Genomic DNA, 17,998 nt, shown 5'->3' with positions numbered 1-17,998 from the left:
GCCTAAATATAGGTATGTTTAGTAGCTGAGATGGAAAAAGCATCCAGAAATCCTGTATTTTAATATTAGATCTGGTACTGTGTTACAGACGGATATGGCATGGGAATAGTAATTAGGTTCTTTGTGTTATTCATTTCATTGTCTGGCATTCGTGCTGTGGAGTGACTTATGTTCACATCCAATTAAAAGAAATGTTTAAAGAAATTCCAGTAGTGCTTTAGAATAATGAAATTGCCTTTACAAAGCATTGGCTTTTTGCTGCTTTGTTTCCTTGTGATCCAGAACAGTAGGTGAAGGGGCGAAAACACAGATGTTACATCCTTTTTTTTTTACTTGTGCTCTGCAGTTGGTCTGTAACATTGAGTCTTGCATGTGTGAACCATTGCTGTCCCCCAAGTAAAATGTAAAGCTGTATATATAAACTTAATAGGTTCAACTGCACCTTGTTCTTTTGATGATCTGGAATCCATTTTCCAAGCATTTTCTTTTCAGGTAGTTGCATACATCTGCCTGGCAAACTGCTAAATACTTGTGGAGGTTTGCACAACATGGTTTGAATTACTTAAAATGCTTTCCTTATAGGTTTCTGTTATAACCATTTTAACTATGCTACTGAATTTCTAAATGATCGCTATAAGCGACTAGAGAAGAGTTTGTAGAGACACAAGCAAATGTAGATTTTAGCAGGAGAATTGAAATAAATTGAACCTGAAAATATGGACTGAAAAGCTTAGTATATTTACTGTGACAGCATTGTATTGGGCTCTAGGGCAGCCCTTCAGAGGAGGTTTTGGAAGTCAAGTACATAATTTAAAGTAGATTAGAAAGATACACTACAAAATGTGAGCAGAAAGTCTTCCTGTATTTCAACAGTAAATTCAACGTTGCATGTGTTTGATCAGTGCAAGCAGAATATTTAAAACTGTTACTTAAAACCACTATGTGTGGTCTGTGTGTTTAAGTTACACACAGTTGACCCTACTTCTTTGGTTTGTGCAACAGCAGGAGGAAACAGATGATTTGTTTCAGTCTATGTACATTCCACGTACACGCACAGTCTGGGCTAATGCACATGCTACTGCTATTTTTCTGTGTGGTGTTGCTTTCTTTTTTTCTCTTGCCTGCACTACCCTTCTGATTTTTGTGGTCCGTGTTGTTCAATTAGGAGATTTTCAGAGTCAGTAAATAGTCTTCCTTTGATCTCACAGTGTCTTTAATTTGGCTGACACCCCCCCCCCCCCCGGTAACCCAGCTCAGCTCTGACAGGCTCTGTTGGGATAAGCTTTAAAGTGTAATTGAATAACTCTTATGTTCTGAAAACCTTGGGTGCATCTCCCTCCACTCTTTCCCTGCTACTGATGAGGACCAATTCTACATGTCAGCTTTTTTAAGGGATATGGTGTAAAAAAAGCAGCAAAGTGAGCACCATAATGACAAGCTACAGTCATCCTCTAGTAGAAGTAGGTACAGTAGCAATAACCTGCAATAAAGCAGCATGCACTTAGATTTGTCCAAATCTGGGGCCTTGGAGAGATTCCACACATGCGCAGTGTTTTCTGTTTCTTGTTGCTTTTAGGTGGATGGATAAGAGTTTATGTGTTTTTAAGGTGAACAATTTGTTTCCACTCGGGTAGTCACCAGAGCTCTTACATTACTTGAAGGATATTCAATCACGAGTTCTGTTCAGGTTTCTTCCTTCCATCTGTGGGAGGAGAAGGCAGGCATAAAGAAGGGAAGTTGTCTCAGCCTCTAACAGCGTATGAAGGTTCTCAGAAACCCTGGTATTGTGGAGTGTCTGATGGCTGGAAATTTCTGGGTAGAGTGTAAAATCCATAGTTGCAGTATAGAGGTTGGCATGCACAGCTGAAGACTGATGTAGACTCAGAGTCCACACTGATGAAGGGAGATTACTATCCTTCCTATAATATCTTCCCAGTTTGGGTTTCTGTGAGGCATTTTATGTGCCCTGTTCCCCAGTGAGACAAACTGTAAGTCATTCCATGTAAAAATGATAAAATGTCCTGTGAAAGCAAAATTACATTTGAGAAGAAGGAATCCACATGTAATAGAATAAGTAGGAAAGATACTGACAGAAAAAGACAGGTTTATATTTTGTGTAAGAACAGCAGATTGTATTTAGGAAATAGAAAATGGAATAAAATTATTTAGGACTGAGCTTCCCGAGAGATGCTCTTCTTCAGCTGCATGTATGTGTGTACTACTTTGTATGAGTATGAATTCTTATGATGTGATGATGATCCTACCTAAGATTTTACATTTTAAATGTGAAAGATTGTGAATAAGGGTTTTCATATTTATGATGTAGATATTTACTTAACTATACATATTAGAGCAAAACTTAGAAAGGTATGGTAGTCTCTTTTTCTCTTGCTTATGTTATAGCTAAAGATATTTCTGATTAGCAGTATTTTTTTGCCTAGAAGAGTGACTTCCTTTACAGGCTTTCCTGTCGTTTTCCTCAGGTAAATACCAGCCAACTGAATTTCTGGTGATAAATTTGTAATGCCATTTGAGCTTGGGACTCACAGGGACTAAGTTGTAGTCCTTCAGAGCTGTGCTGCTTTGTGACTTTCTTCATCTCTGTGTTTCATAACCATCTCAAACTTCAGCTTGAACTGTGTCAGAAAGCAGAGGTCGTTATCTGAATCAGGGTGTTCCTAGTTCAAAATAGAAGTGTACTGTTTATATCCTAACATGTTTACCGTCTGACAGCTTCCTGTGCTCTCCAAGGAATGATTTAAAGATGTTGGTTTAATTCCTATTGCACAGTTATCTGTATCACAGAAGTTACTGTTGCATTTGAGTATCTTAGCAGAAACAAGAAGGATTGACTGCTGCTTATTTCTCAGCCATCTCTCTTCTCTCAAGGACCTGAATCCCATGTTTGGTAAAGTTGATTTAAAGTTTCCATTGTTTTCAGAGGATATCATGTCAAATTCCAGGATGACTGTTATAACCAAGAACTGAGGCAGTGTTATTTTTTAGTTATTTAGTTTACTTCACAAACCTTACTGTAAGTGCCTTTCTCTACTTTCTCTGCTTTCAATTCACTTACTTCCTGTTAGATTTGGTCTCTTAGGTACATCACCTGAATGTAAATGGCAATTGGCTTTGCAGTTAGGCTTTGTTTGCTTCTATGCATGAATTCTCTCCAGAAATGGTGTTCAGCACTGATCCTTTCTTTCTTTATGTCTACTGGAAAATATCACTCCAAGAAGAGAGTGAAGAGACATAAAAGACCCACTTGCTGTTCTATCAAAAGCACAAGTAGATTTAATTTACACCAGAAACTCTGACTGGAAAATGAGGCTATTTCTGAGAGCCCTCTACTTCCTTTGTTTCCTTTCTAACTTCACTTCAGATTTTTGTTTCACTTTTTAAGCTCCGCATAAATTTTCACCATGGGTTTCCTTCCCTGTTATTGCCAGCCAGCCCACTGATCAGGCACCAGGATTTCAGTCTTGCTAAGTTTGTGTATTGTGTTGCAATCAGAAGTCAAACGTGTGATAATGAGTGTAATATGCTTCTGAGTGTTGCGATGTTTAGTGGGTAGACATACATTATGAAGACTTTTCTTGTCTGCAGTTTGTGATGAAGATGAATCATTCTTTGAGGAAAGGTTATATTCATGTTGTAAATCTCATTCTAACAGTGAAAAATAAAAAAAAAAAATCCAGCAGTGATAAATAACGACCATCTGGAACCTGAACGATATAATTGTATTATGATTTGTCATCCACATAAGATAAGCTTTTGAGAATGTTTAAGTTGAAGGCGTAGACACAGAGATACCAAATGTGTTAACTGCTTCAAGTACTAAAGTTAAATGAATTTGAACAATATGTTCCATGTGAGGTGGAAAGACTCCGAGAACCAAGACAATGGAATTCCTTGCAGCACAGCTGTATGAGAGTACGTAGGCATTGGGAGAAGCTGTATAGTAGGGTTTACATTGCTTTAAAAAAAATAAGGCTCACTTTAATTATTTAACAGATGAAAATTAATTTACATCAAAAGAAGCCTTGAAATGCCTTTTGTGGTTTAACTCTAGTTGATGTATCTCCAAGATTAGCAATGGGTGCAGATGAACTGTGTATGGGTTTTTCTAGCTTTAAGAAATATGTACTGCTGGAAATGAATCTCTTCTATGACTTGAAGAAAAGAAACAGAGATTGCTGAAAAAAGACATGGGAAGAAAACAAGAGAATAAAGACAGCTAAGAAATGGGAAAGCAGTGAAAAAAGCAAAATGCCTTGTGAAATAACTACTCTGAATCAACATCACATAAATTTCTGCTTCTGCCAGCTGCCCACTCACTTTCTCTTTTAATAGAAGGAGTCATCATGGTTCTGAAGCAAGTAGTGTAGGGAGCCGTGCATCTTCTAAGGAAATGAGTTTCCTGTCTTAGTGGGATTTAGCTTGCAAGACTGACTTAGTAATGGATTTGATCTCTTTAGAGTGTATATAACGTATCAAAATGGTAGAAGCAGTGTTTTATTTTTCCAAGGACACTCCTCCAATACAGAAGTGAAGCTCCAGAAATAGCTTTATTATTTCCTTTTTGAATGCAACGGTAAAAAAATTTAGTTCTTTAAAAACCCTTTTACTGACATTCATTTAGTCTCACAATGCTTCTGTGAGGGAGGCATTAATATAACATATGTTTTGTAAATATGAATCTGGAACACCAGATAAGACAGTGGGTGATTTGTCCCACGCCTGTCAGCAAGGCCTCGGAGTACAGACATGGTTAGAACCCGGACAAACCTGGCACTGAGTCTTGTGCTCATTGCTCGTAGCCAAGCTGTCTCTCAACTGAGATGTGTCTAGGGACAGGCACACAGGAGTCTTGCCAGACTTGCAGAGCTGATTTGTTTTCTGAAAAACTACTTAGGTGACTAAAATCAAAGACGTGTTTTACTGACATCTGTTATTTCTCTTCCTTTCTTTTTAGCTGGTCTTGCCAGAGTACTCTATCCACAGTCTTTTCTGCATAATGTTTTTATGTGCTCAGGAGTGGCTCACGCTGGGGTTAAATGTTCCTTTGCTTTTTTATCACTTGTGGAGGTAAGCCCTTCTTTTATATGCTGACTGCTTGTTAGCCTCACTTGCCAATTCAGCACACATGCAGATTGTATGAACAATGAAGGACAGTGATAGGAGTATGGATGAATATCTTTTGCCCAGAGGCTTATGCCTATAAGCAGCTGAAACTTACATTTCCAGCAAAAAAGGAAATTTTTTCATGAAAATTTAGTGGAGAGAGAGATATATATATCTATGTATCTTTATATGTCTCCCCTATCTCTCTTTATATATATGTATTTATATTATATTTATATATTATCTCCCCTATCTCTCTCTCTCTCCCATATAAATGTTGCTTTCAGTTACTAACTTAGGTAAATATTCCAAAAAGTGTCAGGATGCACACACTGCAACTGAATGAAAACATGGAATTTAAATAGGCTGGAATCTGAATGTGGAACTCGGTGAAGCTCTAAATACTTCACAGATGGGGAGTTGTAAGACAGTTGGTATTTGAAAGAGCTTGGACCTATTCATTCAGCCCTGACAAGGAAACCTTTCCATTGGAGTTGTGAAATAAAGACTGGGCAGATTGACAGATTTTTGCATCTCATCTTCTTTGGCAGCTTTATGATTTTTTTTCAGTATAAAATAAGTTGTTTATTTCTGTACAATAGGGAATTGATGTTCTGCAAGAGAATTCTTTCTTAGAGACTCTTGGAGTAGGGATTGCAGTAGGTGAAGAACTATTGTCTTCACACTGCACATGTGAAGAAGTGGGGAGTATTTCCACTCTGGATCTCTGATATGTGTTTTTATTCACCAAGGGGCTTTCAAATTGATCACGTAAGACCTGCTGCTGTTTTCCAGTTGGGCAGTACAGCTGCTGCTGCATCTTCCTCTGCATTCTAGTGGAGGATCGGCCTTCTGTTGCCTCTGAAAATGACCAAGAGACATCAGTTTTTGCATTTGTCAGTCTGGAGTCTTCCCTAGTTTTGAATTTTCACAATGTTTGTAAAAGCACAGATGATTTTTGTCTGTCGGGGTCTCTTTGTGTTACAGAGGTACATATGGTAGCAGAAGAATAATTCTGTAAAGAAGTCAAAACCATCATCTCAAACAGAAACTAAAAAGTAGTAGCTTTTTTACACATTTTTTTTCTGCAAAACCTTGGTAGTAATGCAGTCATGTGATAAATTCAGAAGTTAGAGTGCCAGTATAGTTCTCAGAAAGCTAAATGAAGTGAAGCTTCAAGTGCTTTTCTCTCTATTGTTTGGCTGCAATAAGAATAACAATGTTTTATGGTGCTGTTTTACTAAGGGTTAACAACCAAAATGTGACAATAATAGTAATTTTAAAAGTTTCTAGAAACAGATATGTCCAAAAGGAAAATGGTCAGACTCTAAATAATTATATAAATCTTTGGAGAAATTTTTGATTCTCTATTTTTTCTGTGATTCTCCGTATGCTTTGCTATAAGTACTCCATAATTTCTGCTGCTTTAACCACAGACAGGTTTGGGTTCATTGTGTAAAGTTCTGCACAAAACCATGGGAAGACACTGTGTAATATCTTCATCCCAGTGAAAGGTTTCACCTGTGGTCTCCATAAAAGAATTTGCAACCTTATTAGAGACTGTAAGTGGATGTGACTAACATTGTAAGCGAGGAAGGCAAAGTTATTTTTAGAACACCTGCTTTCAAAGTTTGCCGCTGGTCACTTGTTTGGGGGTTTTATATCTATCTATCTATTTGTCTATCTATAAGCAGTCAGCAGCCCTCAGTGTTTAGCATGTCAAAGCAATAGAAATAACAATATTTTATCTGATTCATGCTGATCTTAAAGCAGTTCATTAATTTTGTTGAGGACTACTTTTTTTTTTGTTTGCTTTTGCTTTTTACTGCAAAGTAACTGAGACAAAAGCTCCTTTGCCAGCGATTTGTTTTGTCATGATTTTCTCAAACATTCAGTCGTTGCTGAGAATATTTAGAAATTTCTCTTAGGTAAGAAGAAAAATATTTTCCAAATAAAATTATTTGGATGATAAATTTTTGAGCAGTGCCACATGTAGAAAACCTTAGTCAGCTGGCTCTTACTTTACTCCATATTGTTTTCTCTTTCCTTTTCAGAGTTGGAGGAACTTAGCTATCATCTGGTTGAGACTGTCACCTTTCAACATATCTGAAAAAAGTTGTGTAGCTGCAGTTAAAGCCCAGTAATCCTTCCTGTATACTATGATCACAAGCCACCATGTATTATCACTCACAATATGTGAGTTATTAGTAAGCCAGAACTAACTGTATAGGAAGTGGGAATGTTTCAATCTAAAGAATTAACAGAACACAGAAAGTCCACATTCATTAAGTGCTTGGTTCTATAAGAAAGGAGTACTTAGACTGGCATCCTGATTTTAATAATGTCTGGAAATAGAGACTTGGAAAAAAAGAGAAATTCCTCCTGTATCATGGAAGATGGTAGTCTTCTGAGCTGGTGATCAGAAGGGTGAATATCTGCACATATTTAATAGAGCATAGTATAGAGTCATTCCAGATGTCTTCTCCTGCTCTTTCAGGTATTTTCGTTGCCCAGCAGATAGTTCAGAGCTAGCCTATGATCCACCTGCAGTCATGAATGCAGATACCTTGAGTTACTGCCAAAAAGAGGCCTGGTGTAAGCTGGCTTTCTATCTCCTTTCCTTCTTCTACTATCTCTACTGGTAAGTCTGGTCATTTCACTAAGAAAATAACAGCTGCTTTTCATTTCACTTGTGAAACTGTATTTAGAAATAACTGGAACCAATTGACCAGTTTCCTTAATCTCATAAAACTTGCTTCTGATGTTGATTCAGGGAAGCACACCCACTTATTCCTGACACCTCAGTACAGAATATTGTTTATCTAAGACCTGAGCCAGGCCCCAGGGCCACCCCAAGGAAATAACTTTTGTTCCTCTGTATAGTGTCTTAGGATGGATGAAATAGGAAATTTTATATTAATGGTATTATGTCAAATAAAATTATAATGTCCTTATGATTCAAGAGAATCATGAGAAAAATACTGCGCCTGCTGGTGTAGTGATACTCAAGATGGTAAATCAATGGATAAATAGATGCTGGCTGGGAACTTGGGATGTACCATGCCTGTAGTCATTCCTACAGGCTCCCTTTCATGACAAGGTAAGCCTGTACATGGTCCAAACCCCAAATTAGAGTACATTCATGAAGATACGCACCCTAGTTGTGTGTTGTCCCTCCTGCTCCTTTCAGCTGTCAAATATCAGTGCACAGTCACAAATGCCCAGGCCAAAAATATGTGAGGATCGTATTTAAGGTAAGGCCTTGGCATAATCCCTGTGCTTTTAGTCACCCCCCTAATCACACCATAAAAACTACTTGACAACAAACTTTAGGACACTTTAAATGGAGGTGATGTTCTATGATGCCTTTCTTCTACTCCTTCTAAAATGTATTTGCATACAGTTGCCTCTGCCAGTCTTGCATGTAGTCATCCCTCTGCAAGGCAGGTTTGTGTGCTGGTGGAAGAAAAGTGTTATTTCTCCTGACTAGTGGTCTTTTATCTGCTCCCCATATCTTGTCATTGCTGCAGGTTGTTGTTTCTCGATATGCCTTTTAAATACTATTGAGAACAAAGTTTTCTCTTCACCCGTGAGTGTGTATGTGCCTGTGTCTGCATATGAGAGCAAGAAGCTGGCAGGGGCCTAACTCACATGAAGATGGATGTGTCATGACAATCTGAGTAGTACCTTAGCATCCAGTAGCTTTTTGGGTTTAGGCTGAGCACCTTTGCCTGTCCTCTTCATGGGGCTGAGAGTGAAAAGCATGGCAGTTATGCTAGAGGAGCTCTGTTGGTAGTGTAAGGAGAGATGACAAGGAATGGCTGGAGAGAAAAGCATTTTTAACTCCACGTTTTTGGGTTGGGGATCAAAGTCAGCTGTGTAGTGTGGTCTAGCATTTCTGCTGGGACTTCAGTGTTGCGCAGCTTCCTGTGAGCCCTGCTTCCTTCACTCTAAAATGTGGCCATAATCCAAAATCCACTGCCTGGTGCTAAATAAAGTGGTATAAATTACATACAGTTTTACAGTGCTTTCCTGGGTATTGGCAGAACTAGAGTTGCAGAAAAATGGAGCTGTGGCAATATACTGTGTTTTCTTCGCTCTCAGAGTTGTATTTAATATGTATGGACTCAATCCAGCTGGTGCATTTTATGTTTCTTCTACTGCACAGAGTTTGTTTCCAAAAGAATCAAAACAATGCAGTTTCGTGGAAAACCTTACCTGCCCTGCTGAGAGTTGCTGAAGTTTTAAAGATCAAACGTGCTAAAGCAAAATGGTTTTGTTTCTTCACTGTTCAAATTGAGACATCAGACTGAGCTTTAAAAAGCTCAAACACAGCTTGTGGTGCAGTAGAATGTCGATAATGAATTTGTTATTTCTTGAGTGCCTTTTGATACCCATCTTAAATGCACCATAATTAAGATGCTTTAGAAAGATAGAAAGAATGCAAAGGAAGGCAAAGGCCATTACAGTCAGACCTGAGGAACAGACAGCAAAGGGTTGTAAAAATCAAAGTACTCTGTATGCTTCAAAAGGCTGCTTTCATAGTGTGTCTTTCTTTTACATTCAGCATGATCTACACTCTGGTGAGCTCTTAACTGAAAGATCATCGTTAAAGACTGAAAACAACAAAGACTGGAAGTGCAAGGACAAGTGAACCAAGTGATGCATGATTAAAAAAGCAACGAGGAAAAATTTGAACCCAAGCAGTTAATAGAGTACATGAAAGAGAGACCCAGCAAGAAGAAGCAGATGACCATGGGAGAATGGCTGAGTTAATTGTTTTTGTCTCCTGTTTCTCAGTGTATTGCAGTAAATGACTTTAAAAATCCAAGCAAACAAAAAAATGCAACAAGGGCCAAGTTACACAGCTATTCACCTGTCCAGGGATAATGCTGCTTGCTTTAGTGGATTCATTATAAACTATAGTCCCTACTGTCTTCCAGGGAGCAAAGTTTCTTTTCTTAAGGACTCTTCTGGACTGAGGAAGCAGAGGACAAGATAACCTTACACAGAAAGAAGACCTATACAACACATTCTGAAAATGAGCACTGAGTGGACTTCAGATAAGATATATGACTGTCCTGAAGGGATATTCACATGATACTAAGCAAACAGGGATGTCAAATCTCATGGAACTGTTTCAGTGGTTTTGTTAGGGTTTTTTCCCCACCAAAATGACGATGACAAAAGAATTTGCAGTTGCAATATTCTGTTTTCTGATTATGTGCTATTCTTGCAGGTGAACACCCAGTATGTTTCTGTACTTCATTTGTGATACTCCGGTAACATACAGTGACATGTATAAATACATTGGGTTTGACCTAATTGTGCCAAGCACTTATGAAAATAGTGTTCCTTTGACTGGAAAAAAAAATCCAAGGTAAAAGCTGCATATATTGAGGAGAGTTGTAACATAGGTATTATATTCATCACAATGCTGGAGAACAAATACTGGACTAGCTAATCGTGGCCTGTAATTCTGTTTTGCAGCTTATTTCTGCTGTAAAATTTAAGCCAAAACAAATACACAAAATGTTTTTGTCTTTTATGACATTCGTATTTAAAGTTGTTCATGTTTTTATAATTTAAAAGTTTTGAAATTTTATCATACAAGTCTGATTTAAATTTTTAAATTCACATACATGAGCTGTATGTCTTTTTATATATATATATATATATATATATATATACAAATACACATCTACATAAATACTCACAATCTATTTACATTTTAGGTTAATCCATCAAGATCAAAGGCATTGAGTGTCCAGAACTGCTGCTAAATATATTTCAGCACTGAACCTAGTGAACCTGGGCTCATTCCCTCAAAGTCACTGGTGCTCTGGGTAGTAGGCAAGCCTGTAAGTTCAAGACTAACACCAGTGCATGCACAGACAGTACTTGGATCTTACATTGGGAATGAGCTAACAGTTGGGTATGTTGCTAACAGAGATGTGGCAGAGAACAGTGCAGAGAGGCCCATCTGTACCCCAGCTTGTTTACAGCTGATCTCGTTAGCACTAGCTCACTGTTGACGCAGCCAAATTTTGTCTGGCTACTGAGAGCCAGTAAACTGTTCCTGTATCCAAACTCTGAGATCTTTTTCATCTGGGTACAGGACTTCAGCAGGAGAGATGGAGTCTCACGTTCAGCACTGCCTCTGTGCTAACATACCCTGTTTCAGAGCATGGTGCAGAAGTCATGGCTGTGTGAGTCATCCCATGTCTGGCAGGTTCCAGACTGAGCTGGAGTTACTGTATGTATGCAGTGTCAAGACTCTTCCTGCTTTGATCTGGCTACGTTAACAAAATTAAATCCTGTTAGCCTGCAGAGCACAGTGTCTGCATGCAAACTGTCTGCTCCTGGGCCACACCAACTCTGGAATCACACCTGGACGTTGCTTGGAAGAGTGCTAGCTGGTCTGAGCAAACAGTATACCGAATTCATTCTAACAGTATTTAGATGGTGAAGTTGTCCCAAGGGCTGACATTCTTTAATTCACAAGTACAGACATAGCCAGTAGGTCTTTCTGGATGTAGTTTAGCTTCATACAAGTATGTTCCCAGTTCTGTAAACATACAACAAGGCTGACAAATCAGATTACTTGGAAAGCTAGTTTGGGCTCTTATAGTTCATAAGTTTGGATTGCACACACTACAGAGGTGACTAAACTGCTCTTGAAATCACACTGACCCTGCAAGCAATGCAGATGTGTTTGCTTGGAGTGAGCTTGAGCTAAGAAACTTCACTGGATCATTACGTAGCTAACTCATAAAGCTCTGCTGCTGTGGTATAATTAATGCACAACTCGTAAAAAATTGATGATTGTAACTGAATTTCTTCTCTACAACCTAACTAATGCATCTAGTTCTACAGAAGTATAGGAACTAGATTCACAAGAACAAATTACAGTGAATAACTTCTAGATATCTTGCTACCTCATAAAACTCTCAACTCTGAGCAGGTGACTGAATCTTTCCATGCATCTTCTAGGATGTATAGGAGATGGAAAGAAATTAATTCAGGTTTCCTATATTTCAGATACATGTTTTAAAGTCAGTTTCATTAAAAGGCTTGGAATTTTTTTGTGTGTTTGGATGGGTGAAAGATTGATCACATCTTGCCTGAAAACACACAGTTTTCAAATCTTGAGATTTAGGCATGAGCTGGACTACTAGCAGGTCAGTTGTTTGCCTACAGGGCTGGATAGAAGCTCTGTGAGTTTTTGTAACTGGCATTGTCATGTAATTCTTGACTTTGCACAAGAAGCATTTGCATATGTGCATTTTCTGAATGAACCTTCAGGTGACTTCAAGGACCTAATGCTTGAATGGACTTGCTGGGTCATTTCAAACAGGTTCTCTATTTCAGGCAACTTCATCAATATACTTATCAAACTCCACTTGAAAGCAGAACACTTCGTATTATCCTGCTACTGCTTTAAGCAAGTGTTTCCAGGATCTCACTGCTCTGGTACTAGAAAGTTTTTCTGTATTTCCAGAGTAAATTTATTCTTAGATAATTTATTCCACTTGCTTTGGAGCCAACATTAGCCTAAATACACCTTCTCTCATGCTGCTTAAGACTTCAATATACAGAGAAAGGAGTCCTTTTCAGCCTCCATTCTGTAAGAGTGAGCTGTCTCACGTCCTCCTGTAGAAAAGCTCTCCATTCCCCATATCTTTAGAGGATTTCTCTGTTGTCTTTCCAGTCAAATTAATCTTTCTTAAGAGTGGATGATCACAGCTGGTCAGAGTATTCTGGAGAATATCTTACTTTGACTAATCCTCACTATGAATGGACAATGAAAGCTAACGTTCCTAGTTCTTTCTAATAATTCTTATTAAAAAAAGTAATCACACTACTCTCAACAGCATTTTGTTTCTCTTCAAGATAAATCTTGGTTTAAAGTCGATGGAAAAATTGTTTAATATTAGGATATTTTCCCTTTCATTGTATTTAGTGAAACTTCTCCTGAGCAGAAATAATTTATGAAACTGGCCAAAGCATTAATTGAAGGAAGTTTCAATGCAAGTCAAGACCTTCAAAGGTGTCTGCCAGTATCTAGAAGCTGCTAGTCCTCTGGACCTCACAGACAGCAGGGTAATATATAGCCCTCAGCATGTTCCTTGCTCTGTGTTGTTACCCAGGGGTTGCAGTATCTTGCTGGGAACTCGTATACAGTGAATGTTCTTAAGATCGGATTTGTCATTTTCTCTGTTAGACTTGTCAGCCATGTTATAAGAGAAGAAGCACAAATAGAGGAAAGAAGAATGAAGGATAAAAGAAGCACAAACAGAGGAAGGAAGAATGAAGGATAAAAGACAACTGTTGCTCTCTTAGTCCCTCACCATGTATGTGACTGATTACAAGCTAAGTCTACTTCACCCAGAGGATGGTTGGGCAGTAGAACAGGCTCCCCAGGGAAGTGGTCACAGCACCAAGCCTGACAGAGCTCAAGAAGCACTTGGACAACACTGTCAGGCACACGGTGTGATTGTTGGGGCTGTCCTGTGCAGGGCCAGGAGCTGGACTCCATAAGTCCTTGTGAGTTCCTTCCAACTCAGGATATTCTATGATTCTACTTTAACCAAAGCAAGGGAAGTAAACTGCATAGTTGTTGCTGAAGAACAGAAAAAAATGAAGTGATCTTTCGTCACAAGGAAGTCTCTTCCCCTTGTCACACTTCTTAGGGAGAAATAATGCATGCTACCCCTTTTTGTCTCCAGTTCCATCTTTTGGTTGGTGAAGGCTACAGATTTTCTCCCCAAGCCTGCTTCCTTCCTGTCTCTTTTCTTGAAAGGGTTAATGTCATTACTTAGGCACAGCAGTCCTCTTCTCTTCTCTTACATGCTCTGGTGATACAGATAGATCCCAGAAAAGACATAAGAAAACACGTCATCTCCCTTTGCTCCTTCAAGCAAGTGTGCAGTGAGCACATGCTTAAGTAAGTATTTATTTTCCTCATTTGTACCATCTGTGAAGTGAGAAAGGTGAACCTAGCTTGTGAAATCTTTCCATATATGTAGTACTCTTTTTTTCCCCCCTGTAACTGTGGGATCTGCTTAAAGGAAAAAGGTAGAACATGAAAAAGTGGAAGAGGATAAGACCTGAATGAGCTGCTTACCCAAGGGGTAGCTACACAATGTGCTGGCCTGTAGCTGCCTGTTCCTGGAAGGGATGAAAAGGCAGCCCTGTTGGCAAGGTGTTGCTCTGAGGTTCTGCCTGTCCTATTTTTAGTCAGGTAATTGCAGTGATGCTGAATAAAATTGTTGCTGCTATGACTGTTTCAGTTTCAAATACAGCAAATCAGTGCTGATAGCAGAATGCTTCGCCTACAAATAATTAGCTATACTTAAGCTGTCAGAAATGTTTTTCCATCTGCTTCCTTGAGCCATACTTTTCCTTTTGCACTAAACCAGTGAAAGTGGAAGAAAAAGTTCTGTAACCTACACCTTCTTACAGAAACTGTTCTGGGGTTGTTATGATCTGGCACTGCTGCTGGGTCATGATTACTCATACATTATTAATAGGGGTATTAGCAATCTGTTGCTTTTCCTTTCTTCATTCCATCTCCACACAGATATTTTTGCTAAAAAACCAAATGTACAGGGCATGATCCAAAATCCTTGAATGTAATGAGTATTTTCTTTTGTTTCTGATACACTTAATCTACAATGTCCATTACTCTAGAGCTACATGGGAAACACAGTCACACTGGAAAGTCTCTAGAGTTTTGCTAGTAGAAATCTCATCCTTTAAATCTTGTTATCACATCCATTTAACTGAATTATGCTAATGGAAGAGGAACCTCCATTTTTGAGGGATAAGGGTAACATTTCAATGCTCATGCCAAACTGTCACAGGAAGTTATATCAACTGGGTAAAAATCTGGCTTCATGGAAGTTTATGGAAATCATACCTCTTCTTTTAATGTGAACCCCACTTACCGTTGTACAACTTCTACCAAGAGGTCAGTTGAAATTAAAAAAAGGAAAAACCCCAAACACAATAAGTTTAGTTAATCAAAAATGTTATTGGATGTTAGATAAAGCTTGGGGTGCTACAAATAGAACAGGAGATGAAAAAGTCAAAGCGAGAAGTGTTTTTTTTATTATTTGGGAAGCAACAAATATTAGACTGCCATCCATGCTGCACTGAATTTTACATTGCTGATCTCAGTCCATATTCCTGCTCTGGTGAATTTTTTGATCATTTATTGCTCATGAACACATTGTTCTGATTTATTTTTGTTCTGCTCAGTAATGCAGTTGTAAGTGGGAAGGAGGGAAAATTCTCCTCTGAAATACAATATTCCCCTTCTTTTCTCCCAGATAACCTGTGAATATGCTGTAACAAAATTCTGATGATGTGTTTCAAAGGTACACCTCAACTGAAGAATGAAACTGTTTGCTGCAGATGATATTATGATGCAATTTAACAAATCACAGTTTTAGAAATATTTTTAGGTGCTTACACACTTAAAGTAGTTATTTTATTGCCTCTAATTGGTGGCCAACTTCTCATGTAAGAGAAAATATACTTCTGTGACCTGATTCCATGACTTTCTTTGTAGTCAAACTCTCGGTAAAACTGAGGAACACAAAATGCATTTTAATTATTTTTTTCCTAAGAGTGGCATCCTATATTTGTGTAATATGTTATGGAAGTGGAATGAAGCATTAAAAAGCTAAAATATCTTACTTAGTCTAAATTTTGAAGAGATGTTCCTCCTTTTCTTCCATGAATTTTTCCTAATATCAGTGGTCTCTTGACAGATCTGAAGAAATCTGCCTGTCCCACTGTTCTGACAGTTTCAGTCTCTTTAAACAGATTTACCACCACTGAAACACTGACTGGACAGCGTAGCTCCTACAGGCCACCCCAAGATTTATGCAAATGTCTTAAATAACACAGAAGTAATCCAGTCTTATGGAATAGCTCGCACCTGTGCATAGTAATATAAAGTAACAATCAAATAATATAAGTAATACATAGCACAAGTCTAATAGTACAAGCAAAGCAGGATTTCTTTCTGTATTTCTGTGCTCTATGTAATACATTTTTTTTTTGGTAATACAGTATTTTGCTTGTTGTAAAAAGCAATATAACATACAAAACCAAAGATAATCAGGCTGCTGCAGTTAACAGGAATGCAGAGTTTGAGCATAGTTATTTCTAAACATTTCAAATTATTACTGTTTCTGACAGTTATTGACAGCTTGCAGTTACTGGAGGTGCAAATTCTGGTGTTAATAGTAGCATTAGCAATACATACATTTGCTTCTTTTGGAATAAGAATCCATATTCCTTTCTAAAACATATTTAACATATTTACAGACCTTACATGACTCTCAGTATATAGAAACTTTAAATGTATTACAAAAAATCCAAATAAAATGCAAATACAAAATACAGCAAACATGGGAGGTTATTTAGCAAATTTCTAGACAACCCTCTTATTCAAAGAAAATTTCTTGGTTTGATGTCATTTATTGTGGGTCTCTGGACTGTCAAAGTCCACCTGAATGCTGCCATTGCCAACACCAACAGTTCAGCACGAATATGAGGAGCTGCACACTGGGTTATATCTTCCCGGCTGCCCAGAAACATCTCATCATGTAGCCACCTTTCCTGCAGAGCAGATGACATCCACTTTGTCACTTTGAATCCCTTGACCTTTTAGAAGGGAAGAACATCACAGTGCAAAACTGTTCTTAGCCATTTGCGGCCAATGACGTTGACCTACCTTGCCCTTACAGGCACGTACTGGTCTCCAGATTGAAAAATACCATCAAGCAAGAGCAGTTTTCACTGACCTGTTTTTGAGCTTCAACTTCTACTATTTTGGAGTGGGTTTTTTTGTTTGGTTTGATTTTTTATTTTGTCTCAAAGGAAAAATATGTTTTCTATGCATAATGACCAGCATTGCTACATTGGTTTTGGAAGCATTCTTCAAGCTCCCTTTTGTTTGGTACATTTTAGTACATATGAAAGCATACTAAATCCATGTCTTTGAAATGTGTTTCTCCACAGGTCTAATTTTCAGTATTCCTGATCTTCCAGTGCTCAGTAGTTGCCCAGTCATAAAGAGCTATATAAATGAATTATAAAGTTGTATGAAATAACTCAGGGAGGAGGGCTCTTACGTATCCTTTCTTATAACATAAAAACAATGGGAGCACTGAAAGAAAATGTGAGGCACAGATGCAAAATATGAAAAGAAAGATAAAGATTTTAATCAATGAACACATTACCACAACTGATACAAGTATCAGGACACCCAATATTCAGTATTGTTCCATTTGAACCTATACCCTTATGCAGATAACAAACACTTCCATAGCTACATTTGAAAGAATAAAACTACAGAAGATTTAGAAACCCACAGCTTTCAGGAGCCATCCAACTGCCAGTGGTTTGAGTTCAGCAGATTATTTACCCTATCACCTGCTTTTCTAGTACGAAGTATTTTCCACTTTGTTCTGAAACATCTAGAGATGGCAGCTGAAGCCAGATAGACCATTGCTGTGTTCATTCAAGGACTCAGATTCTGTTCTTGAATGACCGTAGAACATCTACAGAATTGGAAACTGTGTGTCAAATTATTAACTTCTCTACACTGATAAAAATTTCAAAATCTCCTGAATGACATTGGAGTGTAAGTGTAATTTTCACAAATACTTATTTACTTAGAATTCTAAAAACCTCATGAAAGACTTGCCGATATAGCAAGAGTTCAGTACTCAGGAGAGAGCAGTAAGAATTTGGCCCATGGTAGCAATTCCTCACCAGGTCCTTGTGTTTACTCTCAATACACTACAACCTTGTAAAGCAAAGTCTGCAGTTTCACAGGTGGTTTGCACTGGAAGTG

The 17,998-nt window shown here is 38.1% G+C and overlaps 1 protein-coding gene across 1 annotated transcript in view; it reads left to right on the top strand.

Annotated features, from left to right (window-relative positions):
* The window catches only part of CNIH3 (cornichon family AMPA receptor auxiliary protein 3), a 47,829-nt gene extending 34,227 nt beyond the window's left edge, over nucleotides 1–13,602 (top strand). Inside the window, exons 4-6 of the mRNA XM_032683769.1 lie at nucleotides 4,976–5,088; nucleotides 7,622–7,765; nucleotides 9,692–13,602. Of these exons, the coding sequence (XP_032539660.1) occupies nucleotides 4,976–5,088; nucleotides 7,622–7,765; nucleotides 9,692–9,719 (285 nt within the window). The 3' untranslated portion in view covers nucleotides 9,720–13,602. The remainder of the gene's footprint in view (nucleotides 1–4,975; nucleotides 5,089–7,621; nucleotides 7,766–9,691) is intronic.
* Nucleotides 13,603–17,998: the final 4,396 nt, after the last annotated feature.

Source organism: Chiroxiphia lanceolata, chromosome 3 (assembly GCF_009829145.1).
Source record: "Chiroxiphia lanceolata isolate bChiLan1 chromosome 3, bChiLan1.pri, whole genome shotgun sequence".
Classification (NCBI taxonomy): domain Eukaryota; kingdom Metazoa; phylum Chordata; class Aves; order Passeriformes; family Pipridae; genus Chiroxiphia; species Chiroxiphia lanceolata.
Note: the sequence above shows the minus strand (reverse complement) of the source record. Positions and strands in the feature narration are given on the sequence as shown.